Source organism: Suncus etruscus, chromosome 15 (genome assembly GCF_024139225.1).
Source record: "Suncus etruscus isolate mSunEtr1 chromosome 15, mSunEtr1.pri.cur, whole genome shotgun sequence".
Classification (NCBI taxonomy): Eukaryota; Metazoa; Chordata; class Mammalia; order Eulipotyphla; family Soricidae; genus Suncus; species Suncus etruscus.
In genome coordinates this window covers 63,717,952-63,741,161 of record NC_064862.1, presented here as the reverse complement: position 1 = coordinate 63,741,161, position 23,210 = coordinate 63,717,952, and the positions used below count along the sequence as shown (strand labels likewise).

The 23,210-nt window shown below is 40.9% G+C and overlaps 1 protein-coding gene and 1 non-coding gene across 3 annotated transcripts; one reads left to right on the top strand and one right to left on the bottom strand.

Moving 5' to 3' along the window:
* The first annotated feature begins 1,181 nt into the window (after positions 1 to 1,181).
* On the top strand, positions 1,182 to 23,026 carry AQP8 (aquaporin 8). Of its 2 annotated transcripts, XM_049789553.1 has the most exons (7): positions 1,182 to 1,246; positions 15,067 to 15,329; positions 18,592 to 18,718; positions 20,073 to 20,287; positions 21,644 to 21,778; positions 22,733 to 22,779; positions 22,949 to 23,024. In XM_049789553.1, the coding sequence occupies exons 2-7, from the start codon at positions 15,079 to 15,081 to the stop codon at positions 22,978 to 22,980; spliced, it is 807 nt and encodes a 268-aa protein (XP_049645510.1). In that variant the 5' UTR covers positions 1,182 to 1,246; positions 15,067 to 15,078; the 3' UTR covers positions 22,981 to 23,024. The 2 variants fall into 2 exon arrangements, with proteins under 2 accessions (XP_049645510.1, XP_049645511.1); XM_049789554.1 differs by lacking the exons at positions 1,182 to 1,246; positions 22,733 to 22,779 and adding an exon at positions 14,827 to 14,924 and having other exon boundaries at positions 22,949 to 23,026.
* Positions 4,413 to 4,545, bottom strand: LOC126031915 (small nucleolar RNA SNORA51). Its single transcript, XR_007503721.1, has one exon. It is a non-coding gene; the product is annotated as a small nucleolar RNA SNORA51 (small nucleolar RNA).
* Positions 23,027 to 23,210: the final 184 nt, after the last annotated feature.

The following is a 23,210-nucleotide window of genomic DNA, read 5'->3' as shown; positions in this document are numbered from 1 at the left end:
AATAATGCTCAAAGCTGACGTGTTCCCTCTCTGGGTTAAAGTGTTGGGGAGACAGGGAAACAAAATAAAAGAGTAAATCAAATACTGTATTAATTGAGTAGCCCTTAAATTGGCTACTCAATGACTCAAAGAAAAATATGAAAATGTTATTCTTTTATCAAGACTTGACTTAATAGCTACTCAACAGTAACATATGTGGGAATAGCTGGCTGGGAATGCAGGAGGACATACAGAGGCTGATGTTCTGTAACCAATCAGAAGATTGTGGAGACAATGGTTTGTTTAATGTTTGTTAGTTTAAAAATAGTTCAGGAGGAGGCAGGGGAATGATGCCTTCTGTAACAATAATGATAATAATGCAGCAATAATGCAAGTCTGTTTATAAAAGGCCCATCAAGCTCTTGTTAAACTCTTGGAGGGAACAATGAGTACGGAAATTGTATTGTATTGCTCTAACTCCAAACAAGGATCTCCATGCAAGGACCATGGTAAGCTCATGTGCCTGAAAAGCCATCTTGCTGAGTCTACAAATAGAATCTGCTAACCTCAGTGATGTAGAGTCACTGTAAATTCAAGGAGCTTATTTCAGGCCTCTTATTTTGGGTTCTACCTGTGTTTCCCAATTGTGAATTGAGTGCTGAAGGTCTGAGGATGAATTAAAGTTCTCAGAGGGAAGAAAGAAGAGAATTTAGAAGAAAAAAAGGGAGGGGAAGGAAGGGATGGTCCTTGAATGGGGAATAAGGAGGTGGGGGAGTGGTCCTAGGAATATTTAGGTAGAATTAGGTCAAAAAGAGCATTACGGTAAATGATGCAGGAAAAAGTCACAGAGGGCAGCCTTCACCTCTGCTGGTGAGAAGTTGATACAATGGTGGGTGCCCTACTTATCTGTGAGATTTACTTTGGCCCAGTGATGATGAGAAATGAGACAAATGCAAATAGACAGATGAATGTACTTTGCAGCTTTACCTCATCTAGCTAATCTGGGGAAGCAGGTGACCATGTGAATAAATTCAGCTTTTGTATGAGAAAATGGAGCAGATTTAAACTGTCCCAAATGAGGCTCTCCAAAGATTCAGGCCACTGCCAGCCCAAACTGTGTTTACAGATGTACACGTGAGCCCAGGTGAAAGCAGCCGAACTGCAGAGTTGCTCAGCCAAACACAGAATTGTGAGCAGAACAATGGTTGCTTCTCGCTATTATGTTTAGGGAGACAGCTCATCAATACAGGTGGCAATAGGGGTGGAGGTAAGAAGACACATTGTTGATTGTTTAGTTTCTTCAGTAATGCTCTTTCATGTCAGACTGTGTGCAAGGGGTAAAATTTTACCAATGCATATAATATACTTAGCTTCTCTGCTTTCTCAGAATTCTTCGGCTGAGGCACTCACTATATAATGTGGTCATTAAAGATCATCTAAAATTGTGCTTAAAATTACATTCTTTGCATCAGTTGTATATTCATACACTATGCTTTGATTTTTTTTCACTTACTGAAACATTGAACTTTCCTATAAGTGGGTTTTTATATGAGTTCATAAGGACTTGTCTTGGGTTTGTTTTTTGTTTTTTGCTTTTGTTTTTGTGTTTTGTCAGCTACATAGTACATTTTGGATTCAATGTATTTAAGCAAATATATTTAACTGTTGGTAGACATTTCAGTAACTTCTCATTTCCTCTATGTGTGATGGGTTTTGTTTTTTTCTGGTTTGGGTTTTTGCTTTTTGGGTTTTTTGGTTTTTTTGTGGGTTTTATTTTGCTTTCTCTTCTTTATTGCTTCCAAGGCCTTACACAGAAATACTTGGGGGTCATGTAGTGTTGTATTATTGATCCTAAATAGAATCCAAATTTTTAAACATGTAAGGCAAGTGCTTTATCATGCAAGCTACATCAAACTATCTTTATATATATATTTATATATATATATGTATGTATCTATATAATATCTTTATTTAAATACCATGATTACAACCAGCTTGATTGTATTTGGGTTTCAATTTTTTTGGTTTGTTTGTTGTTGTTGTTGTTGTTTGTTTTCAGGCCACACCCTGTAATGTTCAGTGGTTACTCCTGACTATGCTCTCAGAAATCGCGCCTGGCTTGGAGGACCATATGGGACACCAGGGATTGAACCTCGGTCCATTCTGAGTCAGTCACGTGCAAGGCAAATGCCCTGCCACTGTGCCATCACTCTGGCCCCTAAACTATCTTTTAAATCCAGAATTTCTACAATATGTAGAGTTGAAATTACTGTCTCATTTTTTGTTTTATTTTTTTTCTATGTTGGGGATTGAATCTAGACCTCCCACATACAAATAAGTCACATATACAGTCTAGATTTTTTCTTAAAATTGGATGATGTATTATTATTTTAGGCTTTGGGAAGCCAGAACAGAAGTATAGTAGGAGGGTGCGTACCTTGCATGTGGCCAACAAGGGTTTGATCCCATATGTTCACCAATACCACCAGGAATGATTCCTAAGTAGAGAGCCCGGAGTAACCCCTCTGCCTCACTGGCTGTGCCCCAAACCCCCAAAATATTTTTTGTTAGGCTTTGTTGGCCAAAACAATATTAAATGGCATTTAATAATTATTTACAATAATACATTCTATGACTTAATAAATAAAAATTAGGAAGCTGTCCAGACGTGACCTATAAGACATTTTAAATTTAATTGACTTATTAAAGTCAATGTATAGTTATGTTGCTTCTATAGTTATTATAATGAATAGAGTGACAAATACAAAATTGTTTCACATTTATTTGTATGCTTCCAAAAGGTAAATTCCTAAAATTTTTGGGACTATTGGTTCTAAAACATGATATGATATTTTGTCTTTGATAAATATTATTAAAATAGTCTTGTTTATATTCATATTCTTATTAAGTATAAACAAGTTTTAATATATTTATAATATTCCTTTTTTTTTTTTTTTTGGTTTTTGGGTCACACCCGGTAATGCTCAGGGGTTACTCCTGGCTATGTGCTCAGAAGTTGCTCCTGGCTTGGGGGACCATATGGGACACCGGGGGATCGAACCGCGGTTCGTTCAAGGATAATATTCCTTTTGACATCAGCTATTACTAATCTTTTAACTCATCAGTCTAGTAAGTGAAAAGGAACATTTCATTGATTTCTTTATACTCATGTTCAGTTACTATGACTATCTTTCAAACATTATTATGAGTTTATTATTAATGAATTTTCTATTTGTATCTTATGCTCACTATCTCCTTATTCCAATGTATTCCATTGATTTTATAAAAGCTCTCTACTAGTGGGGATAGTAAAGTTTTTTCACTTATAGGTATTATTTTCCATGTTTTCAATTTGTTATGCTTTGGTTTGTGTAATCACTTTTATTTTCTGCTTTATAAATTTTATATTTTACTTAGTTCTGATTTCTAGAAACTGTTCCTACATAGAAATTTTCTAGAATATACACAAGACTTTCCTTTTCTTGATTACATATATATTCACCATTGTTTTCTTTCAGTGTTTTTGTGATCTCTCTTTTAGACTATAACCTTTGGTTCATTTAGAATTTATTTTGAGATACACAATGATACCAAGATTTACCCTTGTTTTAAAAATAATGATAACAAGTTTTTCCCAATACTCTTTTGGACATTTAACCTATGACTTTGAAGACAAGTCTTAAATTTACTAATTTACTTGACTAATTTGAAAAATCTTACTAATTATCACAGAACTTAGTATTAAGATTCTAGCAAATTATTTACTCCTGGACTTAAAGAATTCCTTGGAAAACAAGGTATGCCTTATCTTTAACTGAAAGCTTTCATAACGATGTGTATATCAAAGATAAAATTCTGATTACTTAAACTGATAAGACTGTTTGTATTTCCCCTGAGTTGAAGGATAAAGTTATTTAGACTTGGGAAATACAGCTAAATGAAAGCTTGTACATTTGTACTTTATCTCTTCATCTGTGTAATCACGACTATGGAAATAAAATAGTTTGCGGAGTGAGTGGCAAAATTTAAAAAAGTTTTTAGAAAACAGATTGTAAAATGACATTTCACCAAGTTTGAAGAATAAGAAAGGGGACTTTGGCTCTAGGCTCAGTCTTGGCTGGAGTCCAGCTCCACCACTCACAGGTGGATGGACTGTGCACAGCCTTCTCCTCAATGGACTTTAGGTTTCTCATCAAATGGGACTTATTTATAGCACCCACCTCATACTGTAGGTGGAGTGTGTAGAAGGGGCATTTCATGGACCTGATTCAAAAACCTCTTCTCCACCTCACACTGACAATCCAACTGAGTTTCGTTTGGTTCTCAGTTAGCTCCTGACAACAACGTATACCCTTCCTGAGCCTATCTCCCATTTGCCCTGAGTCCTGTTCCCATTACAGGTCAGCATCGCTTCTTTTCTTTTCTTTTCTTTTCTTTGTCCCCCCATTCACAATACAGACCAGGCAAAGGGCCTGGGTTGAGGTGTAGATGGGGTGCATTTACTGTACCTCCTCTTTCTGTACAATCAGTGTAAAGAACACAGTCTGTGGTAAGTATTGGGAGGCCTTATCTTTTCTTTTCTTCTTTTTTGATTTATATATATTTATATGTATATATATATATATATATATATATATATATATATATATATTAAACCTTCACCAGTGCAACATTCCCATCACCAATATCCCAAGTGTCCTTCCTCCCCACCCCACACCAGCCTGTACTCTAGACAGGCTTTCTACTTTCCTCATTCAGACACATTTTGTTATGATAGTTCTCAGTGTAAATATTTCTGTGACTGCACTAAACAATCCCTGTAGTGAAAAAGAAAAAAGAAAAGAAATACAAATGGCATCACTTCTTTTCTTGATGTTGCCCACAAAGTCCTCGGTCATCCAAGGGTAAGGTCAGGTAACCCCACACCTTGTCTTCACCTGTCCTTTGAATCTCTACATGGGGATTCGGGATTGGGGCTCCTTGATTTCTCCACCCTTCTCTCTGCTTTGAGGATAACCAAGAGAAGAGGGTTGGAGTGAAAAGGGATTGTGTTTGTAGCAGGAATTACTGACATCAACACAAGAGGTGGCAAATTGGCACCAGCTGTCTGTGGTTCCAGAGTAAAGTTATATTGGGGTGTTATCAACTAAGAATAGTTTTTTATTTTTTGAAGTGTTTTTGCCTTCACATCCTTGTGCTTCCTCATTAGAGTGCCAAGTTAGGATAGCTCCTCTTTCTCATCTATCTGTACTCTGGAGAGAAAGGTGTATGATAATGTGATTAAAGTATTGCCCCGTACACCCTTATAGATGCCAGGATGATTGTAGTCCTGAAACATTTGCTTTATCAACATTGAGAAATCTAGAATCTGGACAGCAAATGGCAATTGAGTAGGAGGAGGATGGGGAAGTGAGTGTTAGGTAGGCCCATTTTTTCTTTTATTCTTTTTTGGGTAAGGAAAGGAAACCCAGCTCCATAGATCTTGAGAAAGAAAGAAACTTCTCAATCCAGGGATAGTCAACATGCTTAGATGAGGGTACAAGCAAGAAGGCAGAAATCTCCCAGAGGTAGACTGCATCTCCAATGTGTGGTTCCATTGCCTTTGAACTCAACCTCTCCCCCTTAGGGCCACACTTAGCCTAGAAGAGATCACTTATTGTATTTGGGGAATAGTGGTGGGGGCATGAGATGCTTGGGATTGAACTCAGGACCTCATGTACTCTATTCAATCCTTTAAACTGTCTCTCTCTAGGCCCATGAAACTTATTTTGTTTTCTGTTTTGTTTTGTTTTTTAATTTTTGGGTCACACCCAGCGGTGTGTGGGTTACTTCTGGCTCTGCCCTCAGAAATTGCTCCTGGCAGGCCTGGGGGACTTTATGGGATGCTAGGATTTGAACCACCATCCATCCTAGGATTTGAACCACGTCCTACTGCTGTGCTATTTCTCCAGCCCATGAAACTTATTTTGAAATTGAGAAGGAAAGTCCAGAGAGCTAACAAACCCTAGTGGTGGTGCACTTGCAAACTCTGAGGCCAATCTGAGGATCATTTAATGCTGAGCAATGACCTTATTTTCAAGAATGCTGAGCCTGGGGTCTGAGCGATAGCTCAGTGGGTAGAACATTTGCCTTGCATGTATCTGAACTGGGTTCGATCCCTGGCATTCCATATGGTCCTTTGAGCCTGCCAGGAGTAATTTCTGAGCACAGAGCCAAAGTAACTACTGAGTGCCGCTGGGTGGTTGTACCCGCTCTTTCCCAAAAAGAATGCTGAGTCTAACTCACCCACCCCCAGAAATTAGCTGGGGTAAAAATGTTAAAACAGGTAGTAGAAAAAGTAACAAAAAGTTATTTGTTTTTCTTTCAAATTATGTTATTAAAAATCTTGGGCCCAGAGAGATAGCACAGCGGCGTTTGCCTTGCCAGCAGCCAATCCAGAACCCAAGGTGGTTGGTTCGAATCCCGGTGTCCCATATGGTCCCCCGTGCCTGCCAGGAGCTATTTCTGAGCAGACAGCCAGGAGTAACTCCTGAGCACCGCCGGGTGTGGCCCAAAAACCAAAAACCAAAAAAAAAAAAAAAAAAAAATCTTGGTGCCTCAAATGGAAAGACTAATTCTGACTCTAGCAAAAATATCTACAGCTTTTTTTTGTTGTTGTTGAAAAGGGGTTGAGTTACAAATCTCAATACTTAGGGTCTACTCCCAGCTCTGTGCTCAGGGAACCATCTAGTGCGAGAGGTCAAACTGTATAGGACTTCACATTAACTTTCACTGATCTCTCTGTGCCCAAAGTGCAACATTTTAAAGTGACAATTCAAGAAATGTAAAAATGACTGATATGGGGACAGAAGTGATAGGACAGGAGAAAAGGCACTTATTCATCTGTGGCCATGAGAATTGCTTTAAGAGGGATTCAACCTTGGCTTGACTCACCAATGCGAGTTCGATTCCTAGAACACTGTCCCTGTTCACTCATGTTTGAGCACCACTAGGTGTGGCCTCAAAACCAACAAAAAAGACCAATCTGTCCATAATAAAATTACAACACACATTAAGAGCATTTTCCAATCAGCATACTCACCATCAATCTCCAGGAACATTGCCTTCAGAGCTACTGGGCTGATTTATATCTAACTATAGATTGGTAATGGAAAAATAGGAAGAAAGAAGAGTTAAAGAACCCTTTTCTGTCTTACATCCCAGAGCTACTTTCAATGCAATTTTTTTTTGTTTTTGTTTCTGTTTTTTTGGATTTTGAGTCACACCCCGTAGTATTCAGGGGTTACTTCTGGCTCTGTGCTCAGAAGTCATTCCTGGCAGGCACTGGAAACCATTTAGGATGCTGGAATTCGAACCACCATCCATCCTGGATCAGCTGCGGGCAAGGCAAACACCCTACCACTGTCCTATCTCTCTGGCCTCAATGCAAATTTGTTCTGGGACACTTTGTTGAAATTATATCTGCAGGAAGCTAGTTTTATTTTTTCTTTTTATTTAATTTTGTATTCTGGGTCATACCCAGCAATGCTCAGTGCTTACTCCTGTCTCTGTGCTCAAGGATTCACTCCTGAGCATATTTACTCAGGGGAACCTTATTGAATGCTGGGAATCAAACCCAAGTTTGATTGCATGCAAAGCAAGTACCCACTCTTTGTAATATCTCTCTGGCCCCAAAGAAACTTTGTTTTAGAGTGGTTATTTATTTTGCTATAATTTTTTTTTGTTTTTGGGTCACACCCGGCAGCACTCAAGGGTTACTCCTGGCTCTATGCTCAGAAATCGCCCCTGGCAGGCACAGAGGACCATATGGGGGATTTGAACCACCGTCCTTCTGCATGAAAGGCAAATGCCTTACCTCCATGCTATCTCTCCGGCCCTATTTTGCTATAAATTTCCCATAATACATTGAAATGAACAAAAACATGGAAGGTACTTTGGGTCAAGAAAGATGCGCTGAGCACCTCACAAGTTTCCCCATGTCCATCTTAAAACTAGTTGAACCTTCAGCCCTGCTTATTTCTGAACATTAAATTGCACCATTCATGTTTTTGTGTGTCTGGCCTCCTTTTGAGATTCACTTAATGTCTAGTCTTTATAGGATTGAAAACCAAACCATAAAACCATAAAACAGAAGGAACCATTTGCCAAACACATAATTGATGAAAATTTTTATCAGTAGAGGACAAATAGTATTCTCAAGATTCTATAATAATAAAGCCAATGAATAAGTTTTTGTGGCATTAGCTTCAAGATTGGAACATATTTTATTTATATATGATAATTTTGTGGCACTAGGGATTTTCTCAAGACCATGCATGTGGTTCTACAATAAGCTGCATTCCTTGCTCAAACTATTTAGGGGGAAATGCTAATGGTTCATGAACACAGAATTAGATGCTCCAAATTAGTTGTAATTAATACAGATCAAAATCACAAGAAGGCATCACTCTGCATATTTTAGAAAATCTTAAGTTTATAAAAAAAAAACATGGTCTTGCCTACTGCTATGAGAACACTGAATGCTGAGTCTTGCCTGTTGCAGGGGACAGGTATAATCTCTTTGGAAAACATAAAGTTTTGGAAAAGTTAAAAGCCCACCTACTGTTAAACTCTTAGAATTTACTCAATAAATTAATGAACTTGTGTATCATTTTTAGGACTTGAACAGAAATGTTCTTGGTAGCGCTATTGATAACATCCCAATACTGGAAAATGTCCTTTCAGGGGGAAACAGACAAATAAATTCTGAAATAATTGGACAGTGAAATATGACATGACAAATAGAAGAAATAAACTTCATACATACAGCGACATGGACACTTTTAACATTCTATAAAAGAAGCTAGGTGTTCAAAGAGCGCAGAAGAACCTGGAAAATAGCCCAAATAGCAAGAGCACATGCTTGGCATGCAGGAGGCCCCAAATTCAATTCCCAGCACTATATGTTTCCCCACCAATACTGCCAGGGAGCTCCTGATGGCCCCTTGCACTGCTGAGATCAGAACATTTTATTGAGCTTTGAACTCTCTCAGCTCTCACAGCAGGGTCATGTATACTAAAGAATGCCAGGCCCCCTAAGCATGAGAATTCAATAGGAGAACAATGAATACCCCCATACTGCCAGGTGTGATCTTAGGGGTCCCTGAGAACTAAACCATCTGACCTACATCCTGGGGATGATCTGAGGGAAGTGGCCCTGGAACCTTCATGCCCTCCAGCAATTGCAGCATGTAGCCTTATATCAAAATGATAACAAATAGGATTTCATTTATATGCAGTTGTAGATCATTTAAACTCATCTTTCATAACAGAAATGAATTATTCATGAGAATAGGAAGACAGTTGTGCTACTACATATTAATATCTTCATTGTGGTCACAGTTTCATGGGTGGATATCCATGTCATAATTTACCAATTATGCACATTTAATGTAATTAATTAGTGAACTTTTTAACACACCTGGCAGCATTTGGGGGTTGCTCTTGGTGGTGCTCAGGGGACAATGCAGTATCAGGGATCAAACTTGGACCTCTAGCATGCAAAGCATGCATCCAGCCCTTTGACCTATCTTTCTGGTTCCAGTAATTACACACATTTTATCTGTGAAAGTCATTGTTTAACAATCATATTCTAATAAAGTTATTAAAGATAAATTAAAAAGACAACTAATTTTGGGGGTGAGGTTCCAAAACTGATGGTGCTCAGTGAATACTCCTAACTCTGTATTCAGGAATCATTCATGGAAGGCTCAGGGAGACAGAGCCTACTGTACTATCCCTTTGGCCCCAGCCAACTGATTTTTTTCCAAAGATACTTCTAGTTTGTGTTTTTAGATAGTTTACCTCTTGTAGAATTATATTACCTATTAAAAGTATAAGCTCTGATATTAGCAAATCAATTCTGACCCTCAGTTCATGGGTCTATAGTGAGTCACCAAGAGTTTTAACTTTGGTTTCCTCATTTGCAAATTAAAACAACCCCTTACTCACAACATTGTCTTGAGGTAATGCTCAGTACAAGGTCTGAAGAGGTAGGGCTTCCTCTTAACCTTTATTGTTTTTTAATATCAAATTTAGTTAGTAGAATAACTTTTCTTTTTCCAGAGGCCACATTCAGTGGTGCTAAGGGCTTACTCCTAATATACTCTCGGCTTTCTTATTCTTGGCTTACTCAAGGAGCACTCCTGACGGGCTCTAATTCTGGGGATCAAATTCAGGCCAGCAATGTGCAAAGCAAAAGCCCTTCCTATTGTACTATATAACGAACCCCAGTTTTCATTTTTTCTACCACAAATAATTTCATAATAGTGTTCTGTATCCGTATTATTGCCTACTGGAGTTTCCACTTCTATAAAATATGTTTCTAAGCAGTAATTTGTCTAGGCCTAGAGGTCTTTAATTTAAATATACCTATTATTGTAAGATTGTGCTATAGAATACTATACAAATTTATTCTTCCTCCAGTAATACTTGGATTTGCCTATTTGCAGTCCTGATTGATACATTTAATTATTTTTTTAAAAATCTATTCAGTTGTTTTAATTTTTTCTGACAGAGTTGGTATCTTTTCATAATTTTGTCTTGATTGTTCTCCTGTTATTTTAATTGTTATCATTAGCCAAATAACAGAGAAAAGGATTATAAACCAAAGAAAAGGAAGGCATAGGATATTTCAGTTATTCACATAGATTATATTCACTCGTCAGTACATAGTAGCTATTATTCCTATCATCAAAATTACTAGATCTTGAAAGATAAACCCCTGCAAAAGAAACTTGGCAGACTGCTTCTGTGTGCTCCAGAGTTCTTCCCAACAAGCCACCATGTCTAATGTCTAGTTTCCTGGAAGTTAAGAAAAGACCAGCAAGTGCAGATTGCTCAGTGCAAAGGAAGGATTAGAATGCTAGTGGCATCTGTAAGAAAGAAAGGTGCTCAAGTGAACAGGCAGAAATGTAAAAAAAAAAAAATTAGGCTCTTTCCAACTATGAAGTTATCCTGAGCTCCAAGCAATCATAGACTGAAAACTATAGGAGAACATTTTAAATGGAAGTAAAGCCACAGTCTGAGAAGAAAATGAGAAGTTCTGCTGTAAGTTTCTGTTATTGTGCACTGAGCCCAAATCTTGGTCAGCTTGAATGAATGAGCATTTGCCTTATGTGAAACAGTCAACATCACCAAAAATTGGTTAGGCAGAAAGTTTAGTATCTTGGGAACATCTGAAGTGGGAGTATCAGCCTGAAATGTTCTTTGTGGCAACTCTTGGGACCTAGAGAGAATGACAAATGTTTGTTGTTTGTCTCAAAAGCTCCTGGCATAATAGTGAGAGTGTCTGACTCACCTGATGAATTGTTTACGATTGGGAGATATAAGGGGAATAGGACCCACAGTGGAGCCGGCTGTTGGTCTTTTGGTTTTCCCCTGAATGGTTGGGCGGCTTACAGGGTCTTAAGTCAGGGAAGTGTCTGATTAGATTGGCAGAGTGGCCACAACCACAGCTGCCATGTGGCAGAACTTGTTCCATGCCCAAAAGATGCCTTTCTCTTTACTCCTAGAAACACACCTGGACTTGTTCCCAGGCTCGCTCTTCTGTAGTCAGGAACCCCACATGACTGAATTCTAGCTGCCCATGTATAGACAAGAGTAATATTTGCTCTTTCTAGCCCTGCATGCCTAAACTTGCTGCGTGATCCTCCACATTCTCTTGCTGCCTGTTTGCTGTTTCTTAGAGGAGATCTGAGGATCTAAGTGGTAGAATGCCAGGATAAAAGCAGTGAAGAGATTCATACATATCAATATAGTCAGACATAGTCACACAATATCAAACATATTTACACATAACCATACAGTGAAGATACTAATGTAAGCAAAAAGTCTTGTTGAGTGTTCCAAGCCCTGAGATGTTGAAATATCCTACCACTTAAAGCCAATTCTGACTATGGAAATTATATAAAACATCCACTATTTATTGGGTGCCTGCTCTGATTCAGTTACCATAAGTATCTGTCTTATTTAGTCTGTACAGTGATCCAAGAAATAAATTCTGCCATCAGCCCACTGTAATAGAAGAGAAAGTGGGTGCAAAGAAAACAGTGACAAATGTAGGGAAATTCAGTTTTTCCCAAACTAATCCAAGTGTCAAGCTATACGTCCCACTGGCCCCCAACACTTAAGGATAGTATTAAAGCTGGGTGAGCCAAAGAGAAGTTGTCACAATAATACAAGGTGATAGTGCCTGCCTCTGTAATGGGGAAAATAACCAATTATTCTAAGGCTTGAGAAAATGCAGGCACAACATATAGAATCAATGTTTGATTTTTTTTTCCTCAAGAGACCAGTTAAGAACTGAAGAAAGCCTCAGTGCAAGCAGGAGAGAAATATTCTGAAAGCAGCACTTGGCAGGCCTTTGAGAAAGCACGAGGAAGATGGGGAAGCAGAGGAACTATCTTATGTTGCTATTTTCAGGATCACGAAGGAAGACATGAGAACATCATGTGAAATGTGCTGCAGGGATGGGGAGGAAGATAACAGGCCTGGCATAGAGATAACCAATAAGGGAGCGGTTCCTAAGCCTTTAGAAATGCAGGTGCTCCTGAGAGGCCACTCTGGACGTCTAGCTTGAAATGGCTCTCAGCAGACCATCAGGCGTGTCCAAATACAGCCACTCCTGTCATCAACAGATACTTTTAATCAACAGGACCTTGAGCAATTTCTTTAACTTCTTTGTGCTTTTTAAAAGACTTATCTGAAGAAGATAAAGCAGTAGAACAACCCCATAGCACTCTTGTGAATAGATGCAGACTTCTTAGCATCGTGCCAGAGATGTAGTTAGTTGCCAATGAAAGATAGAAATGAAAGAATTCTTATCCCCGATGAGCGATATATATATATATACACACATATATGTATGTATATATGTGTGAATATCATACTTCAATAAGTTATGAGTATAGAACAAGAGCCCTTGCCTCTTTTTCACTGTTATAGTCCTGTCAGTGTTTTAAAAAACCTTACTTATTCTTTTCCTCCCTTCTTTGTATCCACTATCTACCTCTCCACTCATCTGCTTAATTCTTCCAACTATCTTTCCATCTATTATTGTTTTCCCTCTATCTATTCTTCCATTCATTTATTCATCCACTCATCTCAGAAAGGTATATAGTGGCCTAACCTGCAAGATTTTTCTCAGTTGTGAAAAATACATTTAGCATAGTTAAATAACTTTAAAGCATATTATACAGCAGCACTGAGTATAAAACCATCACCATCCTCCACTTGCAGAACCTTGTTATCTCTCCAAATAGAAACTATCTCTATTTAAACACTGTCCCCAAACACTGTCATATCAACCCATGAAAATCATCATTTACTTTCTGCCTTGATACATTTGACTACAATTAGAAAATGTTATGTAGCTTATATAATTGGAAACTCATAGTATTTGTTCTTTTTCTAACTTGGCTTTCAAGTTTTGGCATTATAAAAGCTATGCAATCTTGGGGAAATTCTTGAGCCTCTGTCTCCTCATCTATAGAATGGCCGTCAGAAGGGCCAGAGTGACAGCACAGCTGGTAGGACATTTGCCTTGCATGTTGCCGACCCAGATTCAATTCTCAGCATCCCACATGCTCCTCTACTCCCCCTGAGCCTGCCAGGAGCGATTTCTGAGCACAGAGCCAGGAGTAACCTCTGAGCACCCAAAACAAAACAAAACAAACAAAAAAATAATGGCTATCAGAATAGTAACTACTTCAAAGACTTGTGGAGGCCTCAATGAGATGATACTCAGTGCCTGTCCTATAGAAAGTGCTCAATAATGAGTGCTAGTTATGAGGGCAAAACTATGCTTTAAGAGGTAGAGCACATACCCCGACCCATATTTCTGAGTGAGTATTCCAATGGGTCAGATCCGGGGCTTGAGGCCACCCAACTCTGCCAGAACTGACCCTCAAATATTACTTACAGGGCCGGGTAGGTGGCGCTGGAGGTAAGGTGTCTGTCTGCCTTGCAAGCGCTAGCCAAGGAAGGACCGCGGTTCGATCCCCCGGCGTCCCATATGGTCCCCCCAAGCCAGGGGCGATTTCTGAGCACATAGCCAGGAGTAGCCCCTGAGCGTCAAACAGGTGTGGCCCAAAAACCAAAAAGAAAAAAAAAAACTTTAAAAAAAATATTACTTACATATAAATCTAGGTTCTAAATTAACAGACACTGACATTGGTTGTGTGTGTCTTCTTGTTATCATTTTTCATGGCATAAACCCAGAGAAGATTCATCATCAGCCTTGAGCACTGACCCTCCCACCCTCACCCACATTCACAGGGAGGAGGTTGGGGTGCAGGCAGGCTGAGCTAGTCTCTGCAGGTGACAGAGCCAATTCATGGCAGAGTTGGGAGAGAAATCCAGGGAACCTGTATCCTAAGTCCCTGGGCTTGATGACAGTGGTTATGGGCCACACTGTCTCTCTTTGGAGGGTCACCTGTGTAGAGGCTCAGTCAGATTCAGGCTGGTAGGAGGGGTGAGGGGCAGCTTTGGAAGTCTCAGGTCTCAGAACATCCTAGAAAAGCCTGCAGGATGGGTTCACTCTAACTTCCCAGTGCAGCCCCACCCCATGGTCCTTATAACTGGTAATCCCTTGGGGTGCTGAGCAGTTAGGCCCTCTCTCTCTTTTTGGGAATCTTTGAAGTGCTCCTTAGAAGACACAACTCAAGACACTACCTTCTGGTTGGCAGAACTCTTGCAGTCCAGGACTATCTCCCTGCCCTGCCCATTTGAGATAAAACAACAACAAATAAAGTTTCCTCTTCTAGCCTCCAGGCCACCTCCCACTTCACACTCCCTGGGGGAGAGCCTCTGCCTTTAAAAGCAGCCCCTGGCCCCAGAGATAAGAGTGTCCAGGGGAACAGGTGTGGCTGGCTTTCCTGTGAGCTTCAGCCCTGATGTCTGGCCTGGTGAGCCCCTCAGCTACTCCCCTTTTCAAGCCTGGTGTTTGTGGGAAGAGGCATGAGAGTCGATCCAAGACTGTGGGGGGTTGGGCCAGAAATTTTCTGGATGCTCCTCATCTGTGTTCACTCTGCTCTCGTCCCCCTGCAGCCAGCTGCCACGATGTGTGATTCTGAGTTGGGCAGTGACAAGGTGAAGGAGGTCGGTGATGTGAGGATGGAGCACCGCTGGTATGAGTCCTGGTATGAGAAGTTTGTGCAGCCGTGTCTGGTGGAACTTCTGGGCTCTGCCCTCTTCATCTTCATCGGATGTTTGTCTGTCATTGGGAATGAGGCAAGCTTGGGGCTGCTGCAGCCGGCACTGGCCCACGGGCTGGCTCTGGGCCTTCTCATCGCCACACTGGGTAACATCAGGTGGGTCTGCCGGGAGCATTTGGTCTTCTTCTGGGCACAGGGGTGGAAAGCCATGCTGATGGCAGGGACCCCCAGCCACAGTGCAGCATGGGGAGAGCCTCATGGAAAGGGAATATGGCCTGGGAAATCAAATCCCAGCTCTGCTGCCCTTGGACTCTGGTTTTGAGCTCCTTTTCAAACCTAAACCTCCTCTCCAATAAAAAAGGGAAAAGAATATTTTAAAGTGATTTTTCTCCAGTCAGCAAAAGGAGAGCTTCTACCTTTAGGAACCTGATCCCTATCTAAGCCTCTCATCGACTACAGACTAACTCACTGCACCCTCACAGCAGCTCAGTAGAGTCAGCATAATCATAATTTCCATTTTCCATTGGTGATGAGAAAGGCCATGGAGGTTGTTCAAGATTATGTGGCTAGAAAGTGGCAGAACCAGGGGATAAGTTCAAGCTACCCAATGCCAATTGCCAAAGGAGGCACTAGAAGGAAATGGTGTATGAGCAGAAATGGGTGCAAGGCAGAGCCCATGGGGATGGGGCTCAGTGCGCCTTTTGGGTACAAAAGTTCCCACAGTTGAGTGGACTGTGGTCTTAGACTGTCTAGCTGACCAAACAAGGTGCTCATTCCTTGGGTGGGAAATTCCTGGGGTGGTGGGTAGACTCCTAGGGAAATTCCCTTACTGTTAAGTATCATGAAGGGCCATATGGCTGCAGAATCTAGGACCTTTTGTTTATGTTTTAATCTCAATAAGACAATAGCCACAATGTGGCTAGATCTGGAGCATGTCACGCTGACTGAAATTAGTTTGAGGGAGAGGGGCAAACAGACTGAGTGGAATATAATATCTTATAAGTGAAATATTAAGAAATAGAGTAAGGGATTAACAAATTCTCAAAGGCAATAGACTGAATAGGAGACCTAGTCTTTAGCAGGGGTGAGGTTGGGGTGGGGTGGGTAAATTAGGGGAGCAAGCACTAGGCCAATGGGGGAGGGAAAAGTGCCTGCCACAAAGGCAGGCTGGGAACCCAAGGGAAACTGGGGATATTGTTAGAGGGAAATTGGCTCTGGTGAAGGGATTAGGGTTGAAAATAATAATGTATAATTTTGTAATTCCATAATTCACTGTGATTGAGTAGAAAGGAATGACTAATATGTAAAAAAAAAAATCTTTTTTTTATTCAGTATATTTTCAAAGTTTATCCAACCCTATTTTAGTCTAGTTCTGAATAGTTTGGCACTTTTGAAAAAAATAATAAAATGCTTTTATTTTTTTATTCAGAGGAACTTTCTGATACTGTCCTCAGAAAACCAGAATGGAAAGAGCACTTTCTATTATTTACCTATTTATTATTATTTTTGCTACACCCAGCAGTATTTAGAACTTACTCCTAGCTTTGCACTAAGAAATAGCACTTGGCAGTCTTAGGGGACCATATGGGAAGGTGGTATTTTACCTAGGTTAGCTGTATGCAAGGCAAGTGCCCTACCCACTTTTACTATCTCTCTGACTTCTAATATTTCATTTTAAATGTCTAAAGGAGGTAGAATTCCAATGCCTAATGTTAAGTACAGTCTTTATTACTCCTTATCTCAGTGACCAGGATAAGTGGCTATGTGCATTGATATATAAATTGGTACAATTATAATATCTGGTATCTACTGAGTGCTACTGTAATGTTGTTTGGGCATGCCCATTCACCATTTTTAGATAGGAATCACTGAAGAACAGAGAGATTGTGTACATTGCCCAAGGTCACACAGCTATTCAGTAGCAAAGTTAACCTTGGGATATGGATCCCAAGTTGGCTGGAAAACGATCTCATATTTACTTCAGTAGATTTCCTATCCTTAATTCAAGCCTTTATTTAATCATTTGCTTATTCAACAAATATTTATTCAGAAATTGCTGAATGGATCCAAGATAAGCTGACATATTTAAAACACCTGACATGGTACCTGCAAGCCTTTAATAAACATTTGTTGAGAAAGCTAAATGAATAAACTAAGAAAGTATTGGCTTTGTTTTATTATTACCAAATGTGGTTAGAGTTGGGAGTATGCATGGTGTTCCAGATACTGCAGCCTTCAGCCTTCTGACTGAGTCATGCCCTGGGTAACAGTTTCTATGTGTGGGCAAGTGACATGGCAGAGGAGATGCCAAAGATTGGAGAGAGATCTAATGCTATAGTTGTCTGTAATAGGCCATCCCACTCCCAAGGTATCCCTATACTTTGGCAGGCAGAGCTAAGACTAAACTAGGCCATGCCATTAAGTTTGAACTGCTTTGCTCATTACTATAAATCTCAGCATTAGTTAGTGCTTCCAAATCAGGCGAAAAATTCCCACAAGATACTGCACACAGAATTAGACAAAGTTAGGGCAATTGGTTTCAAGATTTTAGCATGTTATACAAAGTCCTTTTTCCAGAGCCAAAATTCACGGTCCAGTCTCAGCTCAATGCCTACTCTCTATTGGGAATGGGGAATACTCACTGTGAGGAATCTTTACATTCCAGTATATCAGAGCTCTTATATGACATAAGAGATCATTTTGCTTCTTATAATGGGTACATGAACAAGACAGACTTAGTGGTCAACCTTTGAGTAGTAGTAGGACTGGATAGATACTAATGAGGGGTAGCAGGGTATGATACTGGGGCCTGGGCTGGTGAAGCATCATGGTTTTAAAGCTCTTAGCCTGTAGCCAGTAGAGGAACTGACCAACTTCAACTAACTCTTTGGTGTTAAGTTCACTTTTATTTTAATTTCTGCCCTTCACATTCCAAAACCCAGACCCAAATTCCCTAAAATCAGCCATGTTTATGTTCAACATTAATCACATTTTCCAATTTAAAAAATTGACTTTTATTCGAGGTCTAGTCCCTTAGAAGAGGAGACAGACTATCTTTCTTGGGTTACTAACTGGGAACTGTGGTCTCAATTCTGATCTGGGACCAAATCTCAGAAGGCTAGAAGAAGTTTCAGAGGATCACTGGAAGAATTTAGCGATGATCTACCCCTTCCAGATCCTGTTCCTCTGGATCATCCCAGAGTGGTATAGGAAAGGGTCCCTACCTCTCCACTGGAGCCCTTGATCCACCAACTGACAACTCAGGATAAATGAGTGAGATCTGGGGCCTTTGATCTATGTGAGTTGGATCCCCTAATGATTCTGGACTCGAGGACTGCAAGGCATTGGTTGGAACATTTCCTCTTGTGACTGCCTGAACCTTGGGCTCATGACTTCCTTTTGCCTTTTTGGTTGACAGTGGTGGACACTTTAACCCTGCCGTGTCCCTGACGGCCATGCTAATTGGAGGCCTCAACCTGATGATGCTCCTTCCCTACTGGATCTCCCAATTCTGTGGGGGGCTAATTGGAGCTGCATTGGCCAAGGTGGGTGATCACCAAGTAGACTGGACCAGTCACTTCAATTTTAATGGGACTGCTAGAATGTATGTGTGAGGGGAAAGTGAAGCCTTTCTAACTCTTTTTCTGTTTTCTCCAGTGATACTGGGTGAAACTTTTCTATTGGGGCAGGAACACTTAAAGGATTTCTGATTCCCTACATACCCACTCTAAACTATGTCTGGACACAGCTGTTTCTCACACAGAGCAGAAATAGATTTCCGGACTCTAGCTTTCCTTTCCTGTGCCTTTTTATGGTCTTTAATTGTTCTATTTTCACTCATTCACTGATGCAGTTGTTCAAACGAACACATTCTACCTTTAAACTGAGTGGCTTTCCTTTGACATAGTTAACGTTTAATTTATGTTGGAAACCCTCTCTCAACAAGAAAGCTACCTCTTTCTTTAAGCTACAAGATTTCTATCCTTGATCATGCTACCTCCATGCCACTTTTGTCTACTTTTCTTCCTCCTTTTATCTTCTCTTTCACCATGTATGTGTGTATGTGTGTTTACTCATGAACATATGTGTTAGAGGCAAGGGTGGTTGTGGGTGTACCATTTGCCAGCACTTAGATCTATATACAGCTATAGATCTATTGCTCTAAGTGCTGTTTCAGTAAAGGTTATGGTTTTGAACCACCATTTTGCTGTCTTCCTTGCCCTGGTCTCCCTATGCGCCCATCTGAGACTTTATACACTGTGAAAAAGATCTGGTGCTTTCTTCTCTCTTCCCAGCTAGTGCACTGACTCCATGCAACTGTGGCAAGCTTTCTAGATCCAGTACAGGGAAGCAACCTCTCCTTGCTAAGCACTTTGTGAATCTTCCCTGTGCTCTAGCTCCTAACAACCCAGCAGCCTTTCCCAAGAAAGGCTTTCTCTGCTCATTGTGGGCAGAGAGCAGTCATCTTCCCTGATGAGAGTGAGACAAACTGAAATCTGCCTCAGTTCAGTACTATCAGTGCGGCACTCCCAGACTTGGGTTCCAAGTCTAGAAGTATGGCTGCTTAACTTTCTGCAAAAAGCTGGGAATATCCAACACAACCAGGGGGCTGATGTTCTGTGCAGGGAATGAAGTTTGGTGGCAGGACTCACCTGTCTAGGGCAGTTACCTCAGTGTAAATTACTGATTAGTGGGGTTCCATTTCCCAGATGAGCAAAATAAGTCTCAGAGAAGTCAGCGAGCTCACACACGGTAAAATCAGAATGGCAGGAATGTGAACACAGACATGTAGACTGCATGTTGTATAGAAACCCCATTGATTTTAGTGCATTCTGAAGCCACCCCACAGTGTCCACACATAGTGCCTCTATGTTGAAGTTAAGCATCTTCTCTCCACAGGCAGTGACTCCTGAGGACAGGTTTTGGAATGCCTCTGGGGCAGCCTTTGCGATAGTCCAGGAGTCAAGCCAGGTGGCAGGGGCAGTGGTGGCAGAGATTGTCCTGACCACTGTTCTATTGCTGGCCGTCTGCATGGGCGCTATCAACGAGAAGACCCAGGGCCCACTGGCCCCATTCTCCATCGGCTTCTCCGTCACAGTGGATATCCTGGCAGGGTGAGTCCCTAGGGTGGGATTTGTCTCTGGGGAAGCTACCTGAAAGCCCCAAACTCATTCCCCTCTGTGCCCAGAAAGAGATTCCAAAAAGAAAAATAGAAAAGCTAGGGGTTGTGTTATGAAATCCCCCTCATTGACTCTTAGTTGTTTATGGGAGAGATGTGGGTTTGAGATGACATTTCTGATTTCATTTCTGGCAAGTCAGAAAACTGGATCTTTAATTGAAATGACCCCAGTTTCAATGTCAATAAAATAAACTCGCAGGCTTGTGTGATCAGCCAATGGGCAGCCAGGTTTTCACACCCAATTTATACAAAGCTTCCAGATACAGGGTCTCAGTTAATGACAATCTATTAGGTTTGGGAAGGGATTAAGGAAGTAAGACTAGGACAGGAATTATAACTCCCATTGGATGAGGAAACTAAGGCTCAGAGAATTACTCAGAGAGCAATTTATTTGATGTCATCAGGCAGAGGCAAATTAAGTGACAGATCTGGAATAGGAGCACAAACCTTTTGCTAAAGAGGACGAGGAGGCCCTTCCTCTCAGGTCAGCTTCTTTCTCTTAAAAGTATAGTCTGGCAACCCATTTCCAGAAGGAATCTAGGGATATGGAGAAAGTGAGTCCAAAGAAAGCAATACTTTACTGCCCCCTAGTGTCACTCAATTTATTCACAAAGGGTGTGGTCTGTGTAAGGTGGGGGCAAGAGTTCCTGCTCTGGAAATGAAGAAGTGCCGGGAAGATAGTACAGCCGCAGGACATTTGGCCTTACACGCAGCCAATCCAAGATAGAAATGAAGAGGTGCAACAGTCCCTGAAGGAAAAGGTGGACCCTCGTGGGGACAACAAGAGCCTCAAATTGAATAGATTAGAGTCAACATTTATTTCCATGGCAGACTTGGACTCTGCATTTCTCTTATTCATCTGATAGCATTTTCCCCTTCTCCTGATAGCAAACCTTGAGATAGGTGTTTTTACCTGGGCAGGAATAAAGGAGGTAAAATAAGAGTTCACACATCTAGAAATAGTAAAGTCAGTTTTGAATTGAGGCCATCTTGGCTCAAAGTTCCTGAAGCTGAGAATTGCTTGACTTTGCTTTATTCACTTTGGAAAGGATCTAAGTTTTGTCTTCTCTTCTGCCATCATTGGCCAGATTCAAGGAGGCTACTCAGGCACTGTGCTGCCCAACATAGCTTGTGTCTTTTTGAAATTTATCCCCCTTCACATCCTGTCAAATCCCAGGAGCTCAGAAAGGATTCTGGGTCTAATGTGGCCCAGTTCAATTTGGAGAAATGAACTTGAGGTGAATGGGGCCTGACTGAGATTCTAGTGACTGGTGTGGTGGGGTGTTTGCAGGGGTGCTGTGTCTGGAGCCTGCATGAATCCTGCCCGTGCCTTTGGACCTGCTGTGGTGGCCAACTACTGGAACTTCCACTGGATCTACTGGCTGGGCCCATTCCTAGCCAGCGCATTTGTAGGACTGCTTGTCAGGTAGGAATGTGAAAAAAGTCAGGGACTAAGTAACAGATCCCAGAGTGCTTAAGGATGGAAGGCTATAGACTTACTTGGATTGGAGAAGGGAAGTGAAAGCCTTCTTTAGAGACAAACATGGTAGTTCTGGGACTTGCTGCTGCAGGTGACAAAAATCAGTCTTGGCACAGTGTATGGCATATAGGTGTTTCACATACCTTCAAGGCTCACAGGTGACTCTTAGGTAAATGTTCAATTAGGTAAGTGTTCAAGTCTGATGGCAGACTTAAACTTTCTCATAGGCTCTATTTCCTGCATGTGACTTCTTACTTCTTTGTTCTCCAAATGAAATAAAGATGCTTACCTGGCACTGCAGGTATACATCTTAGCAGTTAAACAAATATAGGAAACAACAATTCTAGAAAAGTCCAAGGTAAAATATTCACTGCTCTAGTGAATTCAATAGGCCTAGTCTGGATTATGTGAATCAGTCACTGTAGTCATGCTCTGACTCTGCTATGAACTTTCCACTGGAGTATAGGTGAGGGCAGTCTTATTTAAACAGTGGTCAGGACCGAGTAGAGAAAGCATTGTACATGTCCAAAGGTCCACACTACATCAAAGACCATGTTAATAGTGCCTCAAGAGCATGCCAATATTTTCCACTTACATAACATGTGAACAATGCTCCCTACTTCATGCAAAAAATAATAGGGTTGATATGATCAGGATAACATCTACTCTTGTGATCATGCTTGGGTTCTCTCCTTATGGCTGCCAAAAAATGCAATGGGCATTTCTTTCAATGAAGGTCATGCAGGGAGTAGTGGCCAGGTTTGGGACAATTCTTTTCTCTCTCCCAGAGAGGATAAGCACTGAACTGGGCTGGCTGATAGGAACTGCATCATTGGTCATCTGCTGAGCTTAGAGTTTAGTGAAAAGCATCACTAATAATTTTCTATCTGCTGCTTTTAGAACGGCAAAGATGAGCCTCTTCAGGAAAAGGGTTGGAAAGCAAACAGGTGAAAATTAAAATATTTTCCCTTCTTCCTCAGGGGATCTGATCATTGAGGATGGAAAGGCTCAGTAAGGTCTATCTCTAGATAACTATGGGGGGCAGAAACACTGGATGAAGATTTCGATCACTTCCTAGAGGCTGAGATCTCACTGGGCCTTTATTTTTTTTTTAAGGTTTTTCATTGGAGATGCAAAAATCCGCCTAATTCTAAAGGGAGAGTGAAGCCGAGATGGTGGAATTCCTGTTGCCTTGCGCCCCATTGACCACTCCTTGACTACAGACAGAGCAGTTTCTACATTTCCTGCCAGGGTCAATGCCCAGGAAGCTGCTGGTTGGCTTCCTGACTTGGGCCCCACTTCTCAGACAGACTACTACTAAATCCTGAAGAACGCAAAACATCTTCAAATGCTTTTGTATTCACCACAGGCATTTTGC

Coding starts and splice junctions, on each gene's coding strand:
- AQP8 (XM_049789553.1), top strand. CDS start 15,079: ATGTGTGATTCTGAGTTGGGCAGTGACAAGGTGAAGGAGGTCGGTGAT. Junction 18,719..20,072: donor TTGGAGCTGCATTGGCCAAG/GTGGGTGATCAC, acceptor TTCTCTCCACAG/GCAGTGACTCCTGAGGACAG. Junction 20,288..21,643: donor ACAGTGGATATCCTGGCAGG/GTGAGTCCCTAG, acceptor GGGTGTTTGCAG/GGGTGCTGTGTCTGGAGCCT.